This window comes from Myxine glutinosa, chromosome 3 (assembly GCF_964187855.1).
Source record: "Myxine glutinosa chromosome 3, kmMyxGlut1.1, whole genome shotgun sequence".
NCBI classification, from domain to species: domain Eukaryota; kingdom Metazoa; phylum Chordata; class Myxini; order Myxiniformes; family Myxinidae; genus Myxine; species Myxine glutinosa.
This window is the reverse complement of record NC_136263.1, coordinates 89,857,545-89,885,340: the sequence shown is the minus strand read 5'-3', so window position 1 is coordinate 89,885,340 and position 27,796 is coordinate 89,857,545. Positions and strand designations below refer to the sequence as shown.

General features: G+C 37.7%; 1 protein-coding gene across 1 annotated transcript in view; it reads left to right on the top strand.

Moving 5' to 3' along the window:
• LOC137423403 (roundabout homolog 1) overlaps window positions 1-27,796 on the top strand; it is a gene marked incomplete in the record, with an annotated part of 397,715 nt that overhangs the window by 286,480 nt on the left and 83,439 nt on the right. The window contains 1 exon segment of the mRNA XM_078774253.1: window positions 15,833-15,999. Within this exon segment, the coding sequence (XP_078630379.1) occupies window positions 15,833-15,999 (167 nt within the window).

Sequence of the window (27,796 nt, the reverse complement as noted above, 5' to 3'; positions counted from 1 at the left end):
TAAATAAAATAATGAATTATTTTGAAATTAAACCCGAACTCAGGATAAAATATAGAGTTTCTAAAATAGCTCAAAAAAAGTTAGATGACTTGTTTTCCAAATATATAAATGAATGATTTTTTACCCGTTTGGGAAAATAAGATAAAATTTAATAACCATAAAAACATTCCAAATTCATTGAGATGTCTAATAGTTGGTTCAAGCGGATGTGGGAAAACCTGTTTACTTTTAAAGATGCTCCTTGGTCCTAATTTTTTAGATTATGATAATTTAATAATTTTTACAAAGTCAAGTTTTCAACCCGAGTATCAACTACTCTCACAGGGTTTTAATGCGGGTCTTATAAAGGAAGACATTATCGGTTTATTTAAACTTCAAAACAAACTAAATGATTATAATATTGAAGATATAATACAATTATTTTGTGATACACAGAAATCAAAATCGAAACCAAAACCCATAACTTGTATTCTCAGTGATAATACGGATGATATACCTTCACCTCAAGATTTAGATAAATCAAAAAAGAACCTCGTCATCTTTGATGATTGTGTTAATGAGAGAAACCAAACAGTAATGGATAGCAACTATACAAGAGGGAGACATTCTTCTTGTAATTGTATATATCTTAGTCAATCATATTTTCAACTCCCTCGACGCTCAATAAGAAACAATGCCAATACTTTTATTTTATTTAAGTTAAATTCAATAGATGTAAATATTTTTTGGAGAGATAATTGCTCTACGTTATGTAGTAAAAAAGAATTTGAAAATTATATGAAACACACAATTGAAAAATATAAATATATTGTTGTGAAACAAGATGAGATATTAAAGGATGTATTTTTATTTTAAACATAATTACATATATAAATGATAACTATTATTATTAATCTTGTGGGTAAATCTGCTTCAGGAAAGAACTTTCATAAATCTAAACTCTTGAATAGTAAAAATGAAAAGATTGTAAGTTTTTTTTTAAAAACACCCTATGATTCGTTTTGTGAGTACTACAACCAGAGCAAAGCAACCAGGAGAAGTAGAAGGGAAAGATTATTACTACATTTCAATGGAGGAACATATGCGATTGAGGAACGAAGGTCAAATATTTGAGGAGGTCTCTCTTGGTTCTACAAAATATTCACATTGTAAGAGTGAGTTAAATAAAGTAAAATCTAATGGTCTTGGGATTTTAGAAACTAATCCTGAAGGAATGAGACAAATTATTAAACAATTGTGTGGTGATGGAGTTAAGATTTTATCATTCGGTTTTGATATCGATGAGGAGACTCAACGCAAACGTATGAAAAGCAGAGATACAAGTATTAGTGAAGAAGAAATAACAACTCGTATTAATACCAATAAAGAATTTGATGAAATATTTAAAGAAAAGGATTTATTTCAACACATTTACTATAATGACAAAGAAAAGGAAAATTTTCCCATTGACCTTTACAATTCATTAAATGATATTTTTCAATAAATAAATACAGAAAATGAATACCGAAGAAAGAGCAAGAAAGTTTAAAGAACATCAAGAGTTGGTTTCAAAAGTTGTAAAGCAACAGGAAGAGATAAAGAAGAAACGGAGACAGAAACTAACTGGTGAAGAAGCCTTTGAAAGAAAACAAGAGAAATTTTTTAAACCGCTTTTAAAAACTCAACACCCTACAGTTCCCACGGTAGAATTTACTCCGAAAAAACTTCAAATGCTCAAAGATTTTAGTCAGATAACAAAACAAGAACTTGGAAAATTAGAATATAATGATGAAGAATTATTTCAGAAACTTGAGGTAAATCAACCCCCTAATTATGTAGTGGAAGCTCTTCAAAACAATGAATATTTGGCAGATTCAAAAACCAGAGCAGGTCTCATTCCAACAGAAGAACCAGCAGTGTTCCATCTTGTGAAAGAAAAGGTATTGATATTTAATGATGAATTGATGTTCTTGAGTTCTACTCAACCAAATGTTAAATTAACTCCAAGATTAATGTTTCTTCTAACAAACCCCGGATTCAGCGGTTCAAAATATTTTGAGGAACCACTTGATATGGAAAGAGAGGAAGATAGGGTATATATTGAGTTGCTAAATGCACTTGATTATGGAGTTTCTGTTGCTGGTAAAAGTAAGAAGAATGAGAAGGAGAAACATATTATTGATGCTTTAAGTAAGCTTGGTTCGGGTGTTAGTTTTCTTCCAAATGACCCATCACAATTAGTTAATAGGCTATTATTGTTGTTAGGTAGTAAGAAGGCTGGAAACAACAATTGTTTTAATGAATCCTCAGCCATTTTAGATCAGTTGATGAATATGAAAATAATTAATAAATGTCAATACAAAGATATTTTATTAGATATTAAATAAGATGAGAAGCACAATTCTTAGTTTTAATTTCACAACGAGCGATTACACAGCTTCATTCCCTTACCCACTACAACTTGACCCCCTTACCTCATATGAGGCATCTTTATTGTCGATGGAAACTTATAATACCTTGTTTAATATCACAGAGAAAAACAACAAGTTTAGTTATAATCCAGGAAGTGTATATAAAACTATAACCGTTTCACCTGGAGCTTACGAGATTTCTCAAATATCTTCAGAAGTCTCTCGCCTTATGAAAGAAAAAGGTGATGAACCAAAAAATATTGTAATAGATATTCAAAAACACACTTCAAAATCAACTATTAAACTTAAAAATAATTATAAAGTTGATTTCACGATTGAAAATTCGTTTAGAGAGCTATAGGGTTTCTCTTCAAAAAAGATTGAAAATAACGGGACGTTTTACAGTGATAATGTTATGCAAATATCCTCCGGTATAAATTCAGTATTAATTCATTGTGATTTGATTGATGGTGCTTATAACGATGGAATAAGAACAAATACAATATTTTCATTCAGTGCATACTCAACCCCGATTGGTTATAAATTTAATATGGAACCAAAAAATCTTGTCTATTTACCTGTGTCAGGAAAAACCATATACAGAGTAAATTTTAGGATAACCGACCAAGATAATCGTATGATATCCTTTAATGATGAAATTATATCCATCAGAATTCACCTACGTGAAGTTTTTCAATAAATAAATAATGGTTATTGTGAGAAAACACGAGTTGGGAAAATATAAAATAATTACAGGGGAGGGCATGTACCTTTCACCATACTATACAAGGTATGTGGTAGAGGATACTATAAACCAAAGAGACAACGGGGTGTGGGTCATCAATTTCGAAATAAAGGAGATGGGATAATTGATACTCTAATGGGTATTGGTTCAACCATCCTTAAACATAAAGACCTAATTGGTTCAACTGCTTCTGCCGTGGGCTCCGTTGCGGGTGCTATAAAGAGTATAAAAGATGCTCAAAAGGAGTCTCATAAATTACAAGCAATCAAAGAAATAAAAAAAGGTAAAACTCAACTATCTTCACAAGAACGACAAAAAATCATTAAAATACTTGGGTCAGGGTTTCAACGATTTTAATACTATATAAATACAAGTATGGAAGCGATTGATAGTATCTATGATTTGGATGATACAATTATCATTTCAAACTCCACGAAAAAGGAAGACTATTTTAAGGTAAATGCTATAACAGGAACAGACTGGAATTCAAACGGAACAAAAAGTTTTGAAATAAATAATCAACAAACTTACTTGAATATAGCTGATAGTTTCTTGCTGTGTAAATTTAAATTCACTAAGGCTGCGAATAATACTAATGCTACACTCGTAAATGATTTCTTCTGGAAAATGTTTGATAGTGTCCGCCTGTATATTGGATCAGAAGAGGTTGAAGCGGTTGATTATGTCTCTGCTACATCTGAAATGATGAAATTTACACTATATTCGTTTAGTGATAGAATGGGTAAGGGAGCTGTTGAAGGTTTTATTCCTGATATGTCAACGGGTACAAACGCAGACCCTGGTTATAGTCAAAGGAAGTCAATGTATAATGATGACGCAAAAGCTGAGAATAGTTTTACCGTAGCAGTACCTCTGAAAGGTATATTTGGATTTTGTGATTATGATAAAGTTTTGTATGGGCTTAAAATTAGATTTCAACTACAAAGGAATGATAATGTAAATAGATTGCTTTTTGGGGTTGAAAATGCTTTTGGAGAAAATAATAAATTTGTTATTAATGATTTGTGTTGGTATATCAGTGAATATACTCCTAATCTTAAAACGGAAGAGATGTTAAATAGAAGACTTAACTCAAAGAAACCGCTAAATGTATCATACCTTAAAAGAAGATGTCAACACGTTAAATTGGAACACACTACCTACACTTGGAATTTGGGTGTTCTTCAAGGAAAGCCACGATACCTCTGGCTCATTTTTTAAAAACCAGATGGAGAGGACGGTACTAATAAGAATAATGCCCTGAGTGATAATGCTAAGGTGAAACAACTTCGGGTTTCTCTTGATGGCACATTTTATCCGCGAGATAGATTGGAAATTGATTGGGAAAAAAATGATTATGTGGAAGCCTACAAGTCCTACCAAAAGGTGTGTGAAAGTAATGGTAATAATGATCCTATTTTGGATATGGTTGCGTTTCAAAAACTTTATACAATCTACGCAATTGACCTGAGTTCTCAAAAGGAAACTATAAAGTCTAATCGAGTGGATACTTCTCTATACATTGAAAGAGGGGAGAGTGAAGAGGTTAATGCATATTGTTTGCTTTTGGAGGAAACAGAATTACAGATTAATACAGATAATGGTGTTATGATTAATATCACATAGGTTTTTTCTCATAAATAAATGGTTGGGGTATATGTTAATCAAATCAATCTTAATAAATTAACATCTTGTATTCAAAATCAAAAGCCTTGTATTATTAATGTTAATACAATTCAAAGAAAAGGAGCTGTAAGAATTGATGTTTTACTCACACACACACAAGTAAAAACACTAAATGATGTTGGATCACTTAAAATTAAAATGACGAAACCTATGTTAAAGAAATATTCAATAGACGAGTCAAGAGGAGGATTTCTCCCGTTTCTAATTCCTTTATTTGCTGGTTTAAGTGCGGCGGGAGCATTGACTGGTGGTATTTCAGCAGCGGTAAAAACTGCTAACGAAAGGAAGGCACAACTAAAAGCTCAAAAAGAATTGGAAAGACATAACAAGGAGTTGGAGAAACAAATTAGTGGAAGTGGTGTAATTGTAGATTTTGCTCAAAAACTTGAAAGTCTACCTGATAAAGCTAGATTGTTGGTTGGAGATATGCTTTCCTCTATCGCTCAAGCGGGTGTTAAACTAACTAAACGGGGTAATGGATTGTATCTTTCTCATAAATAAATGGATAAATGGTTTAAACAATTTGGAAAGAATACAACGTCAAATATAGAACTAGCTAAGTATTGTAAAACACTAAAAATTGATAATGTGGTTATTTGTATGAGAGATGAATTAATACATATAAATAAGAATACAAAGAATATTATTATGAATTTAGACACACAGAATGGTTCTCATTGGGTTTGTATTCATAATAGTCAGGATAAATATTATTTTGATAGTTATGGTATGCCACCACCTGTTGAAGTAATACAATTCTTACAGAATGGTGTTTATCAAACATTTCAAGTTCAAGAAATTAATTCTAAATGTTGTGGTCAATTATGTTTATATGTATTATTTCAACTCAACAATAATGAAAATTTTTATGATATCATTTTTAATCTAATATAAATGACTTATGTTGGAAAAGATGGTTCTATCTTTGGAAAATCCTCTCAGGATATTGATTTATCAAATTATTATACAAAGGCACAGGCTGAACGACAAAAATATAGTGTAAGTAAAAATATTAATATGAAGAATACTTATAAATTAATCAATTATCCAAACCCTACAGATGCGAATGACTTAATTAGATTTAGTGATTTATCACAATATATATTTTTAAAGAAAACAGCACGTTTTGTTAAACAAGTAAAATTTACAACCACAACACCTGGTTATACTTAGAGTCCCTGTATAAAGAGAGTTGCGCCATGCGCTGACCCGAGATTTCTGGTCACGTGATTTCGTGGCGCCATTTTGTGTATAATTTCACCGTGCGTGAACGTCAGCTTGGTACGGGAATGTTGTTTATTGCCAAACAAAATGACTGGTTGTTCTGCTTTTGGTTGTTCAAACCAATCTGGGAAATATAAGATGTATAGATTTCCAAGTGATAAAGTCAAAAGACAAATTTGGGAAGCGAAAGTCAGACGAAAGAGCTGGAAAGCGATCGACTCCTCGAGACTCTGCCAGGTAGGCCCACGCCGCTTGATGATCGATGTTCAAAAGCAATTCTATCTGCTCGGTTTTTTTTGGTTGTCTGTCCGTTGAAAACCCTTTTAAAGGGAAGTGATTTGTGTTTGTTTATAATCTTCAAGGAGCTGACCAAAAATGCATTTCCGTGGGAAGAACCCTGCTCAATTTTTTTCGGGTAGTCCTAGCGGACCGCATAATGTCATTGATTGATGAAATGTCCCGGTACAGTGACATTGCCTGGCCTGCGGTTGGGTAGTCTGCGGGCAATGTCACTGTACTTTTTCAGAGGGAATTAATTTTGATTTTATAGGGGTGGGAAACCCATGGTCCGTTTTGTTTTCAGTTGTCTGTCCGTCCATTCAAAACTTATTCCGAGGCAAGTTATTTTTTTGGTTTAAAATCTTTAGCCTAATCGGCAATCATAAAAGCAATTTTAGGGGGCGGACCTGCTCAATTTTTTTGCGGGTTGTGCAGCCATCCATACGTCCAATATTTGACGAGTTATTGTTTGCTTTGTACAGTGCTCATGCGTCTTGTGGCATATTTGCTCAAATATTTCCCACCCCGGGATTTATGGCCAAATTGTAGTGATGGAAGATTTTGCACATTGGACAATCCCTATATATTTAACCTGGTGACAGCTATCATTCCCAAAACATACAATATTTCTAGGTGATTAATGCAGTAAAACAAGTGTATTTGTGTACCCACATTTAAAACTGGCTCAACTTTCAAAAGCTGTTATCCCTGTTTGATATCAATATACATGTGGTCGATAGAGCTAGCGATTTGTCTGGCCATCTTCCGGAAGATTGTCCATGTGATTTTCTGTTGTGGAAGTACTAGTACATGACAGCTCATTAAAATTAAACTGTGTTGTGTTAGAATAAAAATTTCAATAAATAAATACATCAAGGACACTCATTGTATGATTGCAGGAACATGTAGTGATGAGTTTCACTTGTGAGGAGTGAACGTAGTGGGATGAAGTGTTGGTCTGGTCAGAGTGTTGTATTACGGGCAGAGTTTTCTTACGGTCTGAATGTATGAATCATGTTCTGTACTGAATGTATGAACCAAGTTTTGTACTGAATGTTTACTGTGTTGGCCTCATCGTGTTCCTGGTGAAATTAAACAAGTTATGGTGAATACGACGTCTTATCTGTGCTTTTCCATATCTGTTCGACTAGACGAACCGTGCACACTGCAGGTATTTTTTAAAGTTTTTTCTCTGTTTAATTACGGCTTGACGCAGTCGAAAATTAAGTGTTAATTAAGTCGCCAGCTATGAAACATATTAATCGATCAGGCAATATCCATCAGAGTTCTGGGCAAGGGTGTAGTAATAAATGAACGTTTCAATCTTACTAGATGCCGATGACGTTTTCCTTATGTCAGAGACAGAAGCTGACTTGCAGCTTGTTAATTCATTACAATGGAAATTGAATATAAATGTCGATAAAACTAAGGTTGTACACTATAGAAATATGGCAATACCACGTACAGAATTTGTTTTAAGTGTGTTAGACTATATGTCGGCTGGAAGTCCTACACCGGAATTGCTCTCGGCACCCTTTAAAAAATATTGGATATGCCCACACTCCTTTCTAAAAGTTATTAAAATTCAGAGAACGACAGCATTGGTTTGTCTTACTTATAATGTTAGCTCTTATATGCAGTGTTGGCTTGTAATATGCATTGCCATACCACTTTTAATATGACCACACAGCTCTTTTTCACGGCAATAGCTGAGTTTTTGACAAAACAAATATCACCTGTATGTAATAATAAGACTAAATATGTGTAGTAAATTTTTTTTTAGCAGGTTTAGAATATATCACCCGATATCGCGAATGTACATGTATATCTAATCCGACACACTTAGACACAAAATGGCGTCCAAATTTGAGTTGACACAACTCTCTATATACAGGGACTCTAGTTATACTGACCATACACCTTTCCTCATTGAATTTAACTACCTGCTTACAATTGAATTTTATAAAGAAGGACATATAGTTAATATGCGAATTAATAAATGGGGGTACGATATGCCTGATTTAGGGTATAATTGGTCTTTTTCAATAAACATAGAAGACCTACATGATTTGAATCAGTCTCGTAAAGAAGAATATTATCCACTTGGTGAGGATAAGGATTTATGTGGAAGTACAATTAATAAACAACAAATACATGGTTTTAAGAAAAGAAAAATATATGATAGTATAGCGATGGTTAGCATGACAAAGAAGGAAGGTCATGAGATAAGGATAGAAAGCCAAGGAATACAAACCAATTTGGTAGTGGGAAGATGGGGTGGTATTACCTGTCATAATATTAATCTCACATATATTTCTGATACATAAATGGCAGGAAGAAGACTACAAGAGAATTATAATTTTTGTATTCAAGGATACCTACAAGAAAAGGGTGCTCGGTATTACATACCTTATGATTTGGAGCATATACATGGGAATTTTGTCATTAAAAACTGGCCTTATACTGATATTGCTAAACCCTCAAATAGAGACTTGTTTAAAATATTAAATAAAAATGAACTTCTCAAAGTTATGAAATATAAAACTCTTTTAGAAATCGTCAACAAATCTTATTGGTATCCTATTATGAGAAAAATAATTATAGATACAAGAATATCTCAAAATCCAGATGAGTATATGTATAATATTCTTTGGGGTTCAAACTCAAGGGTAGCAAGGGATGAGGAAGGAGTTGAAGAAGAGAAGGAGGAAAGAAAGAAAAAGGAGAAGAAGGAAAGGGAGAGGGAGGAGAAGGAGGAGAGGGAGAAAAAGGAGGAGGAGAGGGAGAAAAAGGAGAAGGAGGAAGGAGAGAAAAGGGAGAAGGAGGAAAGAGAGAAAAAGAAGGAGGAGAGGGGAAAAAAGGAGAAGGAGGAGAGGGAGGAAAGGGAGCAAAGAGAGAGGGAGGAAAAATATAAAAAGATGGAAATCAGTGAGATTCGTAAAAGATTGAGTGTATTACAGCAAATAAATCAATCTCAACGCACCGAAGAGGAAATTAAAGAATTAACAACTCTTATGAAGATAATGGTTTCAAAAATAACAACGTCAATGTCTTCAATTTCAGGGAGGAGATTTAAACGAGAAAGTGGTGAAGAAGAAGAAGAAGAAGGAAAAGATTATGTGATTGATGATGTTGGTGTCATTGACTTTAGTTAGTTTTTATTTGTAAATAAATGGAGGAGAGAGTGAAGGCATTCCTTAGGATTCTTTATGTTTTAAAAATTAAGATAGAAATGTATATGTTAAAAACCAAAAAGGTTTTGATACTCTGTCGGAATTTTTCTGATAAATAAATATGAGTTATTGTCTCAAATGTAAAAAGAAAACTAAATCTAAAAATATCTCTTATGTTAAAGCTAAAAATAATAGAGTTTATCAAAAAGGAATATGTCAAGTGTGTGGCTCTAAAAAGTGCCAATTCATCTCTCCTAAAAGAGGAGGAGATATACAAAAGTTTCTGTCAGGAAGTAAATTTACAACAACTGGAATTCCAGGGTAATTACACCTTCCAGGGTATTCTTTCTGTGGTCCAGGAACAAACCTGGATAAAAGATTAGATGAGGCTGACAATCCTAAACCTTGGTCTTAACCTACAAATAGGGTTGACGAAGTCACTTCCCTTCCATCTCGTCTCTTGCACACAACATATGTCCACTCTTCTTCTGACCAATACTTCCACCACTTCTCCTGATCTCCCTGTCATTGTCCCTACATTCCATGTCCCAAACCTCAGAAACCGATCTCCACTTCGGGCTGTACCCTGCCCACACATCCCATCCCACCCAAACCCATCCCATATTGCTTATGGGAAAACCACTACGTTGACTGAAAAACATAAAGCCGACAGCGAAATGTTGTATAATTTGTCTTTGATACAAAATCCAACGTTGAGAGAGAAAGTTGATAGGTTTATTGTGAGAAATTTGATAAATGCTAAATTGAAACTTGGTCTTGGTTATTCCTCAAAAAACTATTAGGCTCTAATGATGTCATCAAGACTGAGGAGCTTTTGGCTGAAGAATTACACAAACCTATAATCACAAAGTTTAAAAGAAGGAAGGTTTATTCTAAATACACCGACCACATATGGTCCGCTGATTTAATTGAATTGAATAATGACAGGGGATACAGGTATGCTTTAACCGTTATTGATTTGAGGAGTAGATTTGCCTGGGTTGTCCCTTTAAAAAATAAAAGGGGTGATACTTTAATGTTAGCCTTTAAGCTAATATTTGATCGGGATAAAAGGAAACCAAAGAAGTTATGGACTGATGAGGGAACAGAGTTCTATAACAAAATATTCATGAAATTTCTTAAGGGGAAGGGTATTAAATTATACAGCACCTTTAATGAAGGAAAGGCAGTTGTTATTGAGCGTTTTAATCGTACTTTAAAAGAGAAATTATATAAAAAATTCACACAACTCGGTTCTCAAAAATGGGTGTATTTAATTCAGGATATTGTAGATAATTACAATAATACAGTTCATTCATCAACAAAATCAAAACCATTGGAAACATTTACAAAATTAGAATATGAAAAGGAGATTAATTTGAGAAAGCCCAAGTTTAAAGTTGGTGATATTGTAAGAATATACAAATGGAAAAGTCATTTTGAGAAAGGTTATACACAAAAATGGACTCGTGAATTATTTAAAATCATTGATGTAATGGATACAGTCCCTTGGACCTACAAATTATATGATTTAAATGGAGAAGAAATCTTGGGTTCATTTTACTCGCAAGAATTACAAAAAACACAAGTAAGCAGATAATACCCTTGAAAATAATAAATAAATAAATAAAATGTAATGGGGATACGTTTTTAAATCTGTGAACCCCAAACACAGAATCCCACAACTTTTTAGTTGGGGCTTAACTTTTGTGTGTGTATAATGGGGATACGTTTTTAAATCTGTGAACCCCAAACACAGAATCCCACAACTTTTTAGTTGGGGCTTAACTTTTGTGTGTGTATAATGGGGATACGTTTTTAAATCTGTGAACCCCAAACACAGAATCCCACAACTTTTCAGTTGGGGCTTAACTTTTGTGTGTGTGTGTATGTGTGAGTGAGTCATAATAATATACAAACCCTAACCCAACCCCATCCCTAACCCAAACCCATCCCTAACCCAAACCCATCCCTAACCCAACCCCATCCCTAACCCAACCCCATCCCTAACCCAACCCATCCCTAACCCAACCCCATCCCTAACCCAACCCCATCCCTAACCCAATCCCATCCCTAACCCAACCCCATCCCTAACCCAACCCTAACCCAACCCCATCCCTAACCCAACCCATCCCTAACCCTCACATTCAAAATCCCAACCCTAACCCAATCCCATCCCTAACCCAACCCCAACCCTAACCCTCACATTCAAAATCCCAACCCTAACCCAACCCCATCCCTAACCCTCACATTCAAAATCCCACCCAAACCCTAACATAATCTTTCTTTTCTTCTTTTTTTAAATACGTATTTCTTTTTTTTTTTTTCCTCTCCCTCCAATTCTGTCTTTCAAGGCTTTCAAGTTTGAAGAAGTAGAAATGGGAAGAAAGAATTTTCCAGCATTTTCTTCCTCGAACTTTCTTGATATTGCTTAAATCAAGCGTCATTAAATAAAGAACATTGTTCATTGCTTTAGAATCTAAAGAGTCTCCAAGAGGAACCCCACAGGTAGAGTCTCCAAAATAAAACCAACTTTCCAAGTTCCCAAGGTATAACCACATTCCTGTTGAGCCTCCAAGATAGGTATCACATTCCGAGTCATCAAAACAAAACCCCCATTCCGAGTCTCCAAAAATATAACCATCTTTCCAAGTCCCCAAGGTAGAACCACAATTTTCAGAAATATTGGGGGTTTCCGTGATAAGTCTCACATAGTATAACTGCGGACCATCAGGGAAAACTTCCGTTTCCCAATTTTTTAGGGTTTCTATGATGTGTCTCACATAGTATAACTGCGGACCATCAGGGAGAATTCCCGTTTCCCAATTTTTTAGGGTTTCTATGATGTGTCTCACATAGTATAACTGCGGACCATCAGGGAGAATTCCCGTTTCCCAATTTTTTAGGGTTTCTATGATGTGTCTCACATAGTATAACTGCGGACCATCAGGGAGAATTCCCGTTTCCCAATTTTTTAGGGTTTCTATGATGTGACTCACATAGTATAACTGCGGACCATCAGGGAGAACTCCCCTTTCCCAATTTTCAGGAATTTGTGGGTCTCCAATGTATGACTTGTATTCTGGCTCATCAAGGTAGAACTTGTTCAGTGGGTTTTGTTTTGATAACTCACAACAAGTATCATCATGGTAAAACTCTTTTTCAGGATTTTGTGGATCTCCAAGGTATAACTCTTTGGCTGGGTCATCAAGGTAGAACTCGTTCTGGGGGTCTTGGTTGTTCAAAATGTCTTCAAACAAAAAAATAACTTCATCCCAAGTTGTGTTAAAAGCAGAATTTTCATTTCGTATCTCAGATACAATTTCCTGTGAAAGAAAATAACAATGTATTAATTTAATACAATATTTTTATTTGTATAAATCAAGCTCTATGAATATTAAAATAAACTTTGTTAACTCTTACACGAGTCTCATCTAAAAAAAAAAATTAAAATAAATAAATAAATAAATAATTAATTAAATAAATAAATAAATAAACAAACTTACCTCCATTGATAAGAGGTTCGAGTCCAGTTCATCAATCTGAAGGTTGAGTTCTACACAGGTAGTAGGACTCCAAGGAATAGCAAAGTTATCCCATTCCATTTCGGCATAGTAGTCCATTCTCAAGTGAAGCAGAAAGCGTGTTTGAAAAAGCCTGTGTGGTCGGTGCCTTTTATAAGGACTGGGTGTGTCATTTCCTGTGGAAATTCCCTGGGCGTGTCTTAACTGGAAATGATGTGATGGAAATTCCCTGAAAATGATGTAATGTATTACCTGGAAATGATACAATGCTGAAGAGTTTATAAAGTGGGTGGGACTTAACAAAGTGGGTGGGGCTTAGTAAAAAGGTGGGCGTGGCTTAACAAAAAGTGGGCGTGGTTTACCAAAAAGTGAACGGAGCTTAACAAAAAGTGGGCAGAGCCTACCAAAAAGTGTGTGGCACTGGAGGCGCTCAAACAAGAACATTCAGGGAGGTTTACCATTTTATCTTAGCTCAGTTAAAATATCTTAATAAAGAACCAAACTCAAACATCTTTTTTGTTAATATATTAGATTGTGAAGGGAGTGGCAAGAGAATTAAATTATTTCCCACGCATAAACAAATATTTGTAGGGTCGTTGTTTGAGTGGGTCAAAGATGATTCACCAGATGATATTAAGAGTAAAAGGTTAAAAGGTCCATAAGGTCAGAAGGATCACAGGTTCACACAGAAGGACCATTGTTTAAGTGGTCTAATGAATAAGGATAACATGTCAAAAGGTTAGAAGGTTCGTAAAGAACAGGGTGAAAGAAATAGAGGTGTTTAGGGGCAATGAGGGAGGGGAAAAATTAACATGTAAGTCAATGGGAAAATGAGAGTGTCCCAGAAGCAACATATATACACTACTTACTACTGTGTTCAAAAAGTATCCGACCTTTATTTTTCGTGCGTAAAAAAAAAGAAGCTAGGGAGGCGTTGATTGGTGCACGTATGTAGGCGATCCTAATGCGCACGCGTGAATTTTTTCCCACCTGCAGAAGCTGTCATTCGACGGCAGACCGCCGATGAGTGAGGACATGTAAGTGAGCGCCGTCGGATTTTCGTTTTTGACAAAATGACGGAAAAACTTGAACAACGCTACTGCATCAAATTTTGTGTAAAGGTTGGCGATTCCCAAGTGGAAACGATCCGCAAGATTCAACACCGTTCATTCCATTATGAAGGAGGATTTGGGCTTCAGGAGAATCTTAGCGAAGTTCGTACCAAAGCTGCTCACGATTGAGCAGAAGCAACTCCGTTTGGAGATCGCACAGGACATGCTGGAGACTGTGAACAGCGATCCCAGCTTCCTCAACACAGTGATCACTGGCGATGAGTCCTGGGTTTATGGGTACGACCCAGACACCAAGTTGCAGTTTTGATGCAAGTTTGATGAAACACAAAATTTGATGCAGTAGCATTGTTCAAGTTTTTCCGTCATTTTGTCAAAAACGAAAATCCGACGGCGCTCACTTACATGTCCTCACTCATCCGCGGTCTGCCGTCGAATGACAGCTTCTGCAGGCGGGAAAAAATTCACGCGTGCGCATTAGGATCGCCTACATACGTGCACCAATCAACGCCTCCCTAGTTTCTTTTTTTTTACGCACGAAAAATAAAGGTCGGATACTTTTTGAACACACTACGTATATATATATATATATATATACACCATATATACACCATATATATATATATACACCATATATACACCATATATATGTATATATACACCATATATACACCATATATGAGTGAGTTGTCTCGTGTGTGTGTGTGTGTGTGTGTGTGTGTGTGTGTGTGTGTGTGTGTGTGTGTGTGTGTGTGTGTGTGTGTGTGTGTGTGTGTGTGTGTGTGTGTGTGTCAGTGTTTTTTGTTTGTTATACAATTACATAACCCTTTGCCAATTGCCTCCGAAATTCGCTACCGGTACATCACATTATTGTAACAGGTCATCGTCAATAGAACTATAAAGAAGGACTTTAAAAGTATGATGTTTGTTTCTTCTCCCTCACTGCCAAACCCAAACTCTTTACGTTCCCATGTATTTCCAAACACAATCTTCCACTTTTCAAAAAGCAGATGTTTTACTTCCTCAAAAACTCTCAGACGATTCGCTCTTTCTTCACTTTTCTATCGATGCAGTTATTTTATTTAAGTCCTGGCCTCGATGAGGACTATATAGTCTATGACTGGAGCCTTCAACATTAAAAAAAATAAAATTGCCATAATAAGAAATTGCAATTCTTAATCATTAATATTAAATCCGGAAATAACGATGCCCTGTGAGATCAAGCGTTCGTTGTACATCGGAATCCTCCCCTCGGCGAGGAGAGGGGCGGAGCCTGGCTTAGCCTCAGTTTTTCTATGTGAATCAAACCGATGGCATTTAAGTATTTATAGTCCGTATGCAGAATGGAAATTAATATAAAAAGCGTCCACAGTCACCACAAAACTGCAGTGGGTGTAAGTGGTCACCGCACGATCCATCCTGTATGAAATGACGCCCATAATTGCCATGGTGCACTCCTCGGGTTGATGTTTGCTAAAGCTTGAAACATCAATCTTCTTGATGATTTACTGTAATCAAAATAACCCGATCTTGATTGGGTGACCCATCTCGTACTTTATAAGAGAGAACTTTGATAAAATACATTTTAAGCGAATTGTTGCAATTTTCATTGTTGTAGGTTAATGAAGATGTCATTAAAGTTAAATATACCTTTATTTTTTATAAGGTAAAGTGTTTGAGATTTTGAGGATTGCACTAAGATGACTTTTGGCCCCTTTCTCTTGACGTTTGTGCATCACAGTCGTTCTTTGGGCCCTGGTTGGACAGTGGTTGGGGCAGACCTTCGGCAGGCAGCTCACACTGTTCAGGACCTACGTCCTGGAAGTGTCTTTGTCTTCATAGTACGTGCCGTTGGTCCCAATGGTATCAGTGAACCAAGTCCAATCTCAGATCCTGTGCGCACACAAGGTGAGGACAGCGGGACACATTCTCTCAAGCTGTGTTATGACACACAAACATTGACCTCTTCTTCTTCAGTGAAATATGGCTCCTATTGAGAAACTGTAAAAATGATCGTGTAAAATGAGAATCATTCCTGAATTATGTTTGTTAATCACGATCTATGTGAAAACGTATGAATGGATAAACGAAAGAGTTACACAGCAGTGAAAAAGTATGCAAACAAGAAGAGCTACATTCAAACTATACCGCCCCCATGCCAAATAAATAAATAACATATCCTCCAGCGCCCGGCGATGCTGCAGTGCAGCATATGGAGACGGAATTGGGAGGCAGCAGTGTGCAATGATTGATTAATCGAATAATTGCGTAATAAAAAAAAAAGAAAATAATCGTAAAATAATTAATTTCCTGAATAAATTGACTAATAGCATACCTAAACTACCACTGTTTCATCCGAATCTAACTTTTCGAAAATTAATTAATCCGTTAATTAATCGGAAAATCAAATAATTAATTAATTAATCAATAGATAAAAAAATACCCTTTTCAGCCAAATCACTTGGTCATTGTCGTGTCCAATTACCAACTTCCTAACTCAAAAAGTGCCTGAGATTTTGCCCAGATGAGAAAGAAAAGAGATAAGTACTTAATAAATCAATAGTAATTAATCAATTAATTGTTTAATCCAAACAAAAAACTACAGTTTTTGTCAAAGCACTTGTTCACTGTTGTGACCAAATTTCAGCTTCCTAGCCCAAAGGATGGCTGAGATATCGCCCGTACAAACAAGAAAACAAACAAAGTGAAAACTGAGTACTCCCTTTCGGTGCGTGTCATCACCGGGCAATTTTCGGCGCCCAGTGATGACGTCATGCAGCGCCTGGAGATGGAATAGGAAAGGAGCGGTGTACAACAACGTCATGAAAGCAGCTAAACATTTAACACGAGACATCGCAACTCATTTTCAGAGTCTGAACTAAAGATCAACACAACCCACATATCTGGCTGTCCTCGCATAGGATCGTGTTATCTGTGACACCAAACGGCAGTCCGATGGGTTTCACTCTTCCTCCAGTGTAAGTGTTGCTTTTCTTGCTTGCAGTTTCTGCAATTATTTCCTCCGATCCGCTTTGTTTTTACGGCCGGAATTGCATCTCTGGCAATGTGCAATTGGCACACTAAGGAACAGAGGCAAGATAGTTTTTCATCATCCTCGTGCCATTTATTGGATTTTTTCATACTTTCCTCCCCATTATGGCACTCAGCAGCCCTCGTTGCTTCTGGCTGCCCATTCTTCACTGGCACTGCCTAGTGTACCACATGGTGTGAAACCTCATTCATACCTCCTAGATACATGCTTTTGTAGCAAGTTAATGTTCAAAACACACAACTGTGGCTGAGCTTGTCATACTATTTCAAAGGGATTTCTACTATTTCTGCAACCATGATTATTTATGGTATTGATGAAGGAATTGATTATTTTAGCTTTATAACCTGGGATAATTATTTTCTCTTCAGTTTTTTTGGACATTTATGGGGCATATTTAAAGTTTTGATGTATGGGTGAGCTGTGGCGTAATCGGCATTTAATGTTGATCCTGTTTTGTATGGCACCACACATCAATATGCAACGAACAACTACATGCTGATTGAATGCGCTCGGGAAAATATCCGGCATGCAAATTACTGGCTTCACACAAAATGGATGAATACGTGGCATATGGTGTCCATGTAAGCAGCATTTGGATGCATTATTTTTTCGTTGGATTCAACCTCAGTGGGTGCCTGATTTGCTAATTCTGTAAGCAGATAGACGTAGTTGTGCGCTGAGGATTGGAATTCTGTTGGGATGAAAACGGACAAAGTTACGATACCGGTGGGATTCCATAGCCATGCTGCACTTGTGTAATGGCCGGCACAAACACAGCACAAAATGCCACAGGGGCATTTATATGACAGATTAATAAGGAAGAAAAGTGAACATTGTTTGTGTGTATGGGGATGAATAAGTAGGTAAAGGCAGTTGTTAATTTCCTTGCGTAGTATGCATTACGTGTAAAAAAAATCATGATTTTTTCTGCATTCCTACATCAATCGCCATTCATTACGAATGGTTTCTACAACCAAAGACTTTCAAATATATTGTTGGAATAAACATTTTCGGAAAGTGTATAAATACTCTTACTCCACAATCTTTACTTCATCATTTTAGAATTGGTAAAAACATGAGACAACAGTAATTACTGGGATTTTTTTCCGAGTTAAAGTAGTTTATCGTAAAAATAGGGAATATTAGAATGTACAAAATAAGACAATTTAAGAGAATCTTTTTGAATGCAAACATTTTTGTTAAATGTTTATAGTTGTAGTTGTAACATTATCACGTTGATGGCCACAGTCTGAAGAAATACTCACACTCACTGTGGCTCCCACTTACATGTTGGGCTAAGCCCAAAGACAGTCGGTTGGCTTTTATTAACAGGCCTGCTTTGACCAGGTGCTGCAAGCCTGTGTACTGGATGGGTGAATCCCGTGCCATTTATCCAGCAAAGTTGCAATAATTTGATCCTCCAGAGGCTCCAAATGAACCTGAATGCCCATTCGACAAAATGGCAGCAGACACAAAGAGCATGTGTTACTTAGGAAATAAAAAATTAATTTAATATACAAAAAGACTGGTAAAGGATAAAACAAATTGCATTCAGTAATACCACAACAATAAATCAAAAAAAATTCCCCCCTTGCATTGCACAAAAAATCATTCACGACACTCGGGCAGTGTCTCAGGGAATTGCACAAGCATAAAAGTCAGGCCTCCAAAAAAAAACAGCAGACTGAAGAATGTGGCAGAATGGAGAAGGCATGCTCGAGAAAAGCACAGCGGCCTCTCAGCATCCGTCTGACTCTTCTGCCTCTTTCTAAGGTCACCTGAAGCTCTTTTTACTACCTCCTCCTCTTCCTACCCACTTGACCTCCTCCTCCAGTCATGGAATGGGACTTGAAACTACCCACAAGCTTCCACAGTTCTCCACCCTATGCTTCTACCTTTATCCACCGCAAGTTTTTTTTACCAATCTCCATCTTGCACTTTATGACAAACTGCCATTGAGAGGGGAGTTTGCTCCCATGCTCTTTGGTGGGTGGGGGAGGTATGGGGGTAGAACAAACTTTCAACTTCAGCCACCCCTCCCCCCAACCCCCTCCTCCCCTCCACCCCCCCCCCCCCACACACACACACACACTTACCGTAGCTATTTCTGGAATCACAACCTCCTCTATACCTCATTGGCAACATCCTACATCGACTCCTTACCTTAAACAACCAATTAATACATTGTGAAGTGTTCTACAACAATACGTGAATATACACACAATCTAAGGCTGTAATTAATCTATTGCCCAGACCTCCTCCCCTCACCAAGCAAGAAAGGATGATGTAAATGAATGGAAGAAGGAAGGATTATAGGATATGAGGGAAGATGACAACCAGCCTACTTCCAAGAAAGTACAGGAGTGTTAAAGAATCCAATCCAGAAATAAAATAACCTTTCTGCTGTTTGGCTAAGAAGACAGCAGCAGAGTGATTGGAGAAGGTATGTGTCACAAAGGAGTTTGATTGCTGTTAGGGTCTGTTTAGCCATTAATGAATGGTTTCAGAAGAAGGCACAACTGGTAGAGCATGGAAGTGAGAAAGAGAAGAGTGTCTTTGGAGTATGGCAAGTAGTCAGGTTCACTATGTCAATAAATTATATTTCGTTCAAAATCATGGTAGATTAGCAAACCTATACATTTTTGGAAAGGTTATAGCATAAGGAAACTAAAAATCAATGTTTACATTTGGAGAGATACCTGTATGGCGGCCATTTTGGATTTTCAAAATGGCCACTGTAAAATACATATTTTGTTCTATTTCTGCCTCTAATTACCCTAAAAACTTTAAAATATATACTAAACCTATATTTTCAGGGACAAGGAATCCAATGAAAGTATCAAATTAGTGCTATGGGGAATGGTAAGACACGAATCAAAGGTTTTGAATTGCAAAATACTGTCTTTATATTCGCGATAAGTTGCATAATCAAATACATGTTATCATTTTGTACAGGCAGTTAATAACATCAAAATGTGTCACAATAATTCATATCACCAAACATACACAGGCAGTCAGCAAAATCATACATACACATGCAGTCAGTATAACTTCACATCTACACAGGCAGTCAATGACAAAATATACACAGGCAGTCAATGGCATCAAACATACACGATTACAGAATATGCCATTTAGAGTTCGTCATCACTGTCCTGTGTGTCGTATCCGACAATATAGTCCGCATCGTTTTCACAGTCCGTTCCACACAAGCAAAGGTCGGTCAAATTGATTTAATTGGCAAATCGAATTGGTCGAATGGTCGATCGAATCGAATTCGATGAATCGAATCGAATCGAATCGATCGAATTGGTCGAATGGTCGATTGAAGCGATTGGTCGAATGGTCGAATTGGTCGAATGGAATTGGTCGATTGGTCGAATTGGTCGAATCGAATTGGTCGGAATTGGCAAATGTAAACATTGATTTTCAGATTTTCCATGTAATAACGTTTCCAAAAATGTATAGGTTTGCTAATCTACCATGATTTTGAACGAAAAAACATAGTGAACCTGACTAAAGCTCTTTGGGACATCAGGCAGGAGATATGGGTTGAAACCTACCAAGACATCGGAAGGGAACTATGCAAGCGGTCACATGCTCTGCTTCATGGATCACCTAGTTATATCTCTTCTGTGTTCAATATCCCAAGTATCTTTGATGAGCAGGTAATTCAATCAAGCAGTGCAGCAGAGACCCATGAGGACGGGAATTCCACATCTGCCCAATGAAGAAGAGCTTTGCTTGGCCTTTTCAAGTTAAAATGAAGAAATGGGATAAAACAAGCGATGTTAATGAGTGGTGGAATGGAATGGTTGGACTAGATGCTTGAATTTTTCCAAGGAGTGTGGAAAGAGTGCTGGTACCTGCAAATTGGAGAGATTTGGTGATGGTTTCAATCCCAAGGAAAAGTAATATATTTCAGTTTGTGACAACTGGCAGGGGATCCTTTCGCTCGGTGTAACTGGCAAAATGTTTGAACTGGAAGGGACTAGAACAAGATCACCAGGTCAGATAACTTTGATAAAGGTACTTTTCACTTCTGATGCATGCATTGTCACTACCTCAAAGGTTCTCCTGAGAGTGACATGTACAAGTGGGGATTTTCAGTGAGTTTACTTGACGACCAAACTGATGGTGCCTGGGGAAGGGCTGAGAGAGGCTGCATTTGACACCTATCCACATCAGTAATAACACAATTGAGGTGGTCACTGAGTTTAAGTACTTTGTGGCAATGATAACCATAAGTGGGAGTGTAAAAGAGAGTTTGACCAGGAAATGGATTCGTCCTTTTGTGCTTCAAGAGCTTTGGTGGTACTATGTAAACATGTGTTAAGGACAAGGTCCTTTCAGTGACTACTAAGTGGATCGCCTATGTCTTTGTAGTCTTAAGGGTTCTTCTCTTCACATCAGAGACATAGACTAACAAGAGCAGACCCAGCAAGAACTTTGAACCTTCCATAATAGGTTCATGCAATGCATACTCTGCATCACCAGAGCACTGCAGATAGAGGAACTGATAACAATGCAGCAAATGAGGAAAAGTTTGCACTCACTCCTCTTTGGAGGAAATGCTGTTGAAACACAGGCTGAGATGGTTGGCCACGTGGTGAGGATGAGTGATGAAAGGATTTTAAAGCAGCTCTTTTGGATGGCTACCATAGACGCATTCCACCCATTGGCAATGGTTGAGGTGGAGATACAATGATACATGCTAGCTATGGGCATTACCTGAAGAGCTTCCAAGTTGATGGCTCAAGACCACTTGTCCTACTTTATCTCTTCATGTCATGGTAACAGATGGCTCAAGAGAGAGGTTTGTGGTGAACCTTGTGCAGGAATGGCCAGGAAATCTTCACCACCATTCAGGAAGAGAGGGTCCAGGAGAAACATGCCCTTTGACACCAGGCACACACAACACAAACTATACCTGGTCACCTCCAATGCCAGGTGTGTGATTGTAGATTCCTCTCCAGTGATGGGTATAACAACCCTCTGTGTGTAAATTCTACTCACCCAACTTTGTTTTGACAAAACAGAATTCCTGTACCGATTTGAAAGACGTCAAGGATATTCAGACACCCCACAGGCATGAGTAGGCACATGAGTGAAAACTTGTGTAACTATATCCTGAAACTATAATGAGAAGGACACACGTAATGCAAAATTTCACTTCATGGTGTAGATAACACTTTTTGAGAGAAAGACCCTTTTAAACTGCTTTATTATATAATATATAAAGAATAACAATTGTGTGTTTGTTTGTTTGTTTGTTGAAATGCATTTGGACCCTGCAGGAACCAGTGCAGTCCAACTTTGCACAGCCTCCTTCTTCATCCAGAGGAAGGTTGAGGACATGTTTGGATAAAAAAAAATTGAAAAATTAAAAATAAATCAAATAATTGGGTTTCAGGTCTTGTGCTAATCCAAACTTTTTTGGGTTTTTTGCCTGGGTTTTTACCTGGGTTTTTTCCCGGGAGCTATCGAGTAATGTGTTTTGTGAAGATCGTATGTTGAGGTTGTAATTATTTGTTGTCAACAATTCAAGTTTAATTATTAAAGCTTTTCATTTAATTTTCCCGGGCAACGTCGGGTGCTTCAGTTACAGTAGTACAGTATATTTATATCAATCGCCGAAGCCAAGAAACACAGCCACCTATGAAATTTAACTAAGCACTTACTACTCAATCAAATTTGTAACAATCAGCAAAGAGCAGAGAACATTTCATCCATGTCTCATTGACGTCCTCAGGCCTCTATATCCAGCCCCATCAAGTGTCCTTTTATCGCCAGTTTGCAACCAATTCAGGGTATAATGCCAGTTGAACATGGAGAATAATAGGAGCATTAAATGTTGAGTATGCCATCATCTATCATCTGTTTCAGCCAAGATTGCAACTGGTCTTGTATGAATGTGCATGATTGTTTCTGCTTGTGCATTTCCTGGTCAGCGTCCCATTTCCACGTGCCCATGCTTGGAGTCATTGAACAGCGACGGATGAAGACTGTCATTTCTCTCAAGTTTCTAGACAGGCAGTCAGGCACCGATATGGAGCAGCGCAGTCGGCTTTTAGCCTCACCTTAAACACATTTCTCTTTTTCAAACACAAACACAGTATTTTCTCTGGAGACATTTGAAATGTCTAGGATTGACACAAATGGAGTATAGTATCATGGGATGGAGGCCGAAAGTTGTTGTGCAACTCAACTAGCGCAATAAAGTATTACATCACAGAATCGTGAACAATTTCAGCTTGTTGGAGGCAGTGGTTTGGCAAAATTGTTTGTACCATTTTTTGTTGTGTACAGAGTTAAGGTTCGTGGAAGAGGTTGAACACAGAATGGAACAAACGTAACAGGACAAAAGGGAAGCCGGAAAACAGCAGGGCGTAGGGAGAAAATAGATGGAGACGGACAAACCAGGGACGCCGGTAAAGAGGGGTAGGGAAGAACGCACAGATTTGGGGAGGACATAATGGATACATTAGCAAAATTTGGGAGGGTGGGGGTGGTTTCACGGGGGTATAAAAGATCATGGTTTTGGATGGGGGATGATTTGAGATGGTGGTGAACAGCTGTCTTGAAGACCTCGAGGAAAGAATGAGATTGAAGTAAATGTGAAAGTTGGTTCCACAGGTGAGAAGAAAAACAGAAACAAATGTTTATTTATGTTCCCAAAAAATATAGTCCATATTCGATTAATGTGTTGCTTTATAGACATGAAAAGCTTTTATTCATAATTATAAATATCTCATCATTTTGTGTGCCATCCTCAAGTTCACAAAGGTATCAATTATGTAGCGTGTGCAAGGCTGCGCTCAACTGGCATATCCGACCTTTACGCGAATCGACCGGCTGACATAAAGGAGCGAACACGAGTGTTTATGCCATTGTTGTGGTCAATTACCATAAGTCCCTTACATTTCGGTGTAAGCTGCTTTTGTGTTACTTGTTTAGGAGATAAAGTAGGACAAGTGGTCTGTCTGTATTGTCCATCCCTGTGCTGTCCGTATGTTCATCTGCTGCGCACAACCACGTCATGGTCTCCCCCATTTCCATTACCTTGTTCTCGCCCTTCTCCTACAGTTTCATTTATTTGTGCCGTGGTGCATCTGCTGTTGTCCCATTATTTTCCCTTTGCCCCCATTTTGTCCATTGATCAATTGCCTGCTGTCATTCTGCTGTCCCATGAGCCTTGATACTTCAAAAAAAAAATCCAATCCATTTTTATCTGCTCTCTCTTGCCCTTCTCCATCTCCATATTCACTCTCCACTCACTTTCCTCCCTTAAACACATTATCTTGTCACACACAGCCACCAAAGCAATAACAATAAAAAAAAATCTCCTTCTACCCCCACTTAGATTTTCTTTTTCCAATTTCTCTGTTGGGCCCTGTACCTCATCTTGCAATCATGCTGCTCCCCTCCCTCTCTGCTTTTCTGGCTTTCTTCCTTCCTCCTATCACTACTGCTCACTCCGTCCATCCTACTAATCAAAAAACTGCTTTCATTATTTTCATTCTCTATTAATTATTTGATTCACGTCTTGTGGTCATGCTTCCTCCACATGTGTGCTGATTGCATCTATGACCCTTTACCATCCTCCTGCAATACTCCCTCCTGTTATTCCTTCCTCTTTTGTGGGCACGATATAAAGTCCTCACAATATTCGATCATGCAGGTTCAGTGCAGCCTTCTTTAGAGCATTCCATGACCTTGATATTTACTCCAGCAGTGACGTTTGCGTCTGTGTTGCTGATATCTGTATTCAGAAATGCAAACCACCTTGACATAAGTGCAGATGCTTGTGTCCACATTTCTCTCTGGTTCTGTCTCCCTCTCTACAGCAATGCCTTGCTTATGATGCATGATGCACCACCCTCTAAATCGTAATTATATGGTGTATGAGGCTCTCTTGTCCAAGTTCAACTTCCTTCAACCTCCCACTCCAATTCTCTTTTTGTAACCCATGGTGATTTCAGCTGGCTTGGCATTGAGAGCCAAGGCCTTTTGTCATAATTCAGCCATTCCTCAATCTGTTGGAATCTCAATCAATAATTCTCTTAATGGCTCCTATTCCCTGATAGGCTGGCTTAATCACGACCAATTTCCCCTCAAAACTTTCCTACTTGTCTTAGCTCTCCCTGACTCCTTAAATCATGACCAATCAGTCAATCAATTTAATTTCCTCTCCAATGTTTTTCATTTCGAACAAAAGCTCAAAGTGATTCACAAAGAAAGAAATCCTAATAAGAATTACAAGAAATGAGAAAAGCAACTCTAAAAAGATAATATTTTAAGAGCTGTTTGTAAACTGTAAATGATTGTTGTGGGAATTTTCAAAGGCAGAAAATTGCATGATATCAGTCGTTGAGGGAAGCAGGTGACCTTGAGGAATTCAGTGATGTGATGCAAATTATCAAGCTTTATCGATGAGCCTGGCTTACATATTCTAACTACAGGTAGTGGACAAAAAAAATGTAACCACCTGGGTACATGAGGGACACCAAGTAACGGCTTCCATACAAGTGTGGCCCATATGTTAATTTAGCAAAGACCATTCTGGCATGCTTAGGGTCATGCATAAAAATGCTGCACATACATGGTTGCCTAAAATTATGGCTATCATGGTTGCAAGAGCAGACCCCCTAGTGCCCCCATCCACAGAGCACGTGTGGTCGCCCAATGGTTTGATGAGCATGATACTGATGTTATCAATATGTCATGGCCTTCTGAGTCACCAGATCTGAACCCAATCGAGCATTTATGTGATATTCCTGAACGACGCCTGAGCGTTTTCCACCTCCATCAAACAGGTGTGAGTTGATTGACTTTCTCATGGAGAAATTGGTGTCGCATCCCTCCTGCAGAATTCCAGCCGCTGGTGGACTCTATGCCATTGTGCATACAGGCCGTATTGACCGCATGTGTTGGATCAACATATGTGGACCCCCCTATTGCTTGCCACTTGTTATTTTATACTTTCTTCTTAGTCCTATTTGCAGCATGGTTGATTGATTCAGTGACAGATGATTATGTGACCAAACTGGAAGCTTGGAAGTGCGTTAGTTAGGTAGGTATCAATTCCTAACTCCCTGTTAATATTGCCTTGAATCCAGAGTATTATCGAACCTGAAGTCGAATAAACCTTGGCCATTATTTGTTATTTCCCTACGTCCCAAGGACATTTTGCAATGACGATCCATGAGGAATAAAGCCAAGCAACCTACCATTCTCTGCGGTTATGTCTACAACGAATTTTACTTTGAAACTTTGACTTTCATTCAGTTCACCAAGAGAGGAATTTCAAGATTACAAAAAGATACCTGTTTGTTGAAAATCGCACTCACACACAGTCAAAAGCGGGGATAGCAGGCAAAACTACTTGCATGAATACACGCGCACGCTTCCGCGCGCACACACACACACACACATGCACACACACACACACACACACACACACGCATTCACACATATACACACACACACACACACACACTACTGATACTGTTGGGTTGATGCGCTTCACATATCAGGTACGACGCAAATCGCTATTACCTACCTATACCACTTTTGTACTCTAGCCCAGTGTATGTGCAAATATCATTACCGTGAGATGTGTATATATTGTTACGTGTTCCTGCCCGGTTACGGTGCACCTCAGAGTCTCGAGAGGGAACGCGGCAGAAAGATTTGTTATTTTGAGTGTTCTAATAAACCATGGTAAAACTACACCAATGCAATTGTAGAACAAAACAAGTAATTGTATTAAGAACTCTCACATACACAATAATAACACTCTTACAGAAAGTACAATGAAAATATCACTTGCATCAAATGAACAATACATATTATGGTACCATCATTCCCCAATGCTCTCAAAGCAATGAACTCACGATACGCCAAACCTGAGTGGAATGTAACACTCCCCAAAGACCGTGCAAAAATCCCAACGAGGTGAAGGTCGAAATCATGCAGAACGGAAAAACAACATGCAGGTATTGGCGCGCTTGTGCATGAGGAGTTACGAGGTGAGAGGTCTATATAGGAATTGACTCGATATGGAAACCAACCGCAATCCACATGGTGAGGTCGATATGGGAATCCCAATGACAAAACAAGATGCACCAAGCTGACAGCCTCTTCGAGGACAAAATGGCATTTCGGCCTGGAATGGAGGTGCTGGCTCCCTCCAATAATGACTCACACTTGGTGATAAAACCTGAGACGTAGGTTTAATTGCATTCACAATATACGACGATGTCGTGGGCAATCCCTTTCCCGGGAAGCCGCAACTCATTCGCGACCTATATCAAAAAAGTCCGCTCACAGCCCCGATGCGACTTTATGGCTGTATCTCTCTCATGGCCGTCTTCTCCCTGCCAATCCTCCTCTTTCCTCTTCCGGCCTCTTTGCCGTGTCTTCCTTTCTCCTTCACAAACATTTATTTTTACCTTTTACTAAAGTCACCTCCATATCACACAAAAATCTTAACAACAATATTACCTGAAACTAAAAATCCTAACAGTATATAATAACAAGAAAGGCGGAAGTGACGGATCCGTAACACTCCCAAACCTTCAAGGAAGAAAGTTTGAATATGGTGAAAACTTTCTTTCCACACAAAAAGTATATTTAACACCCAAAAGTAAT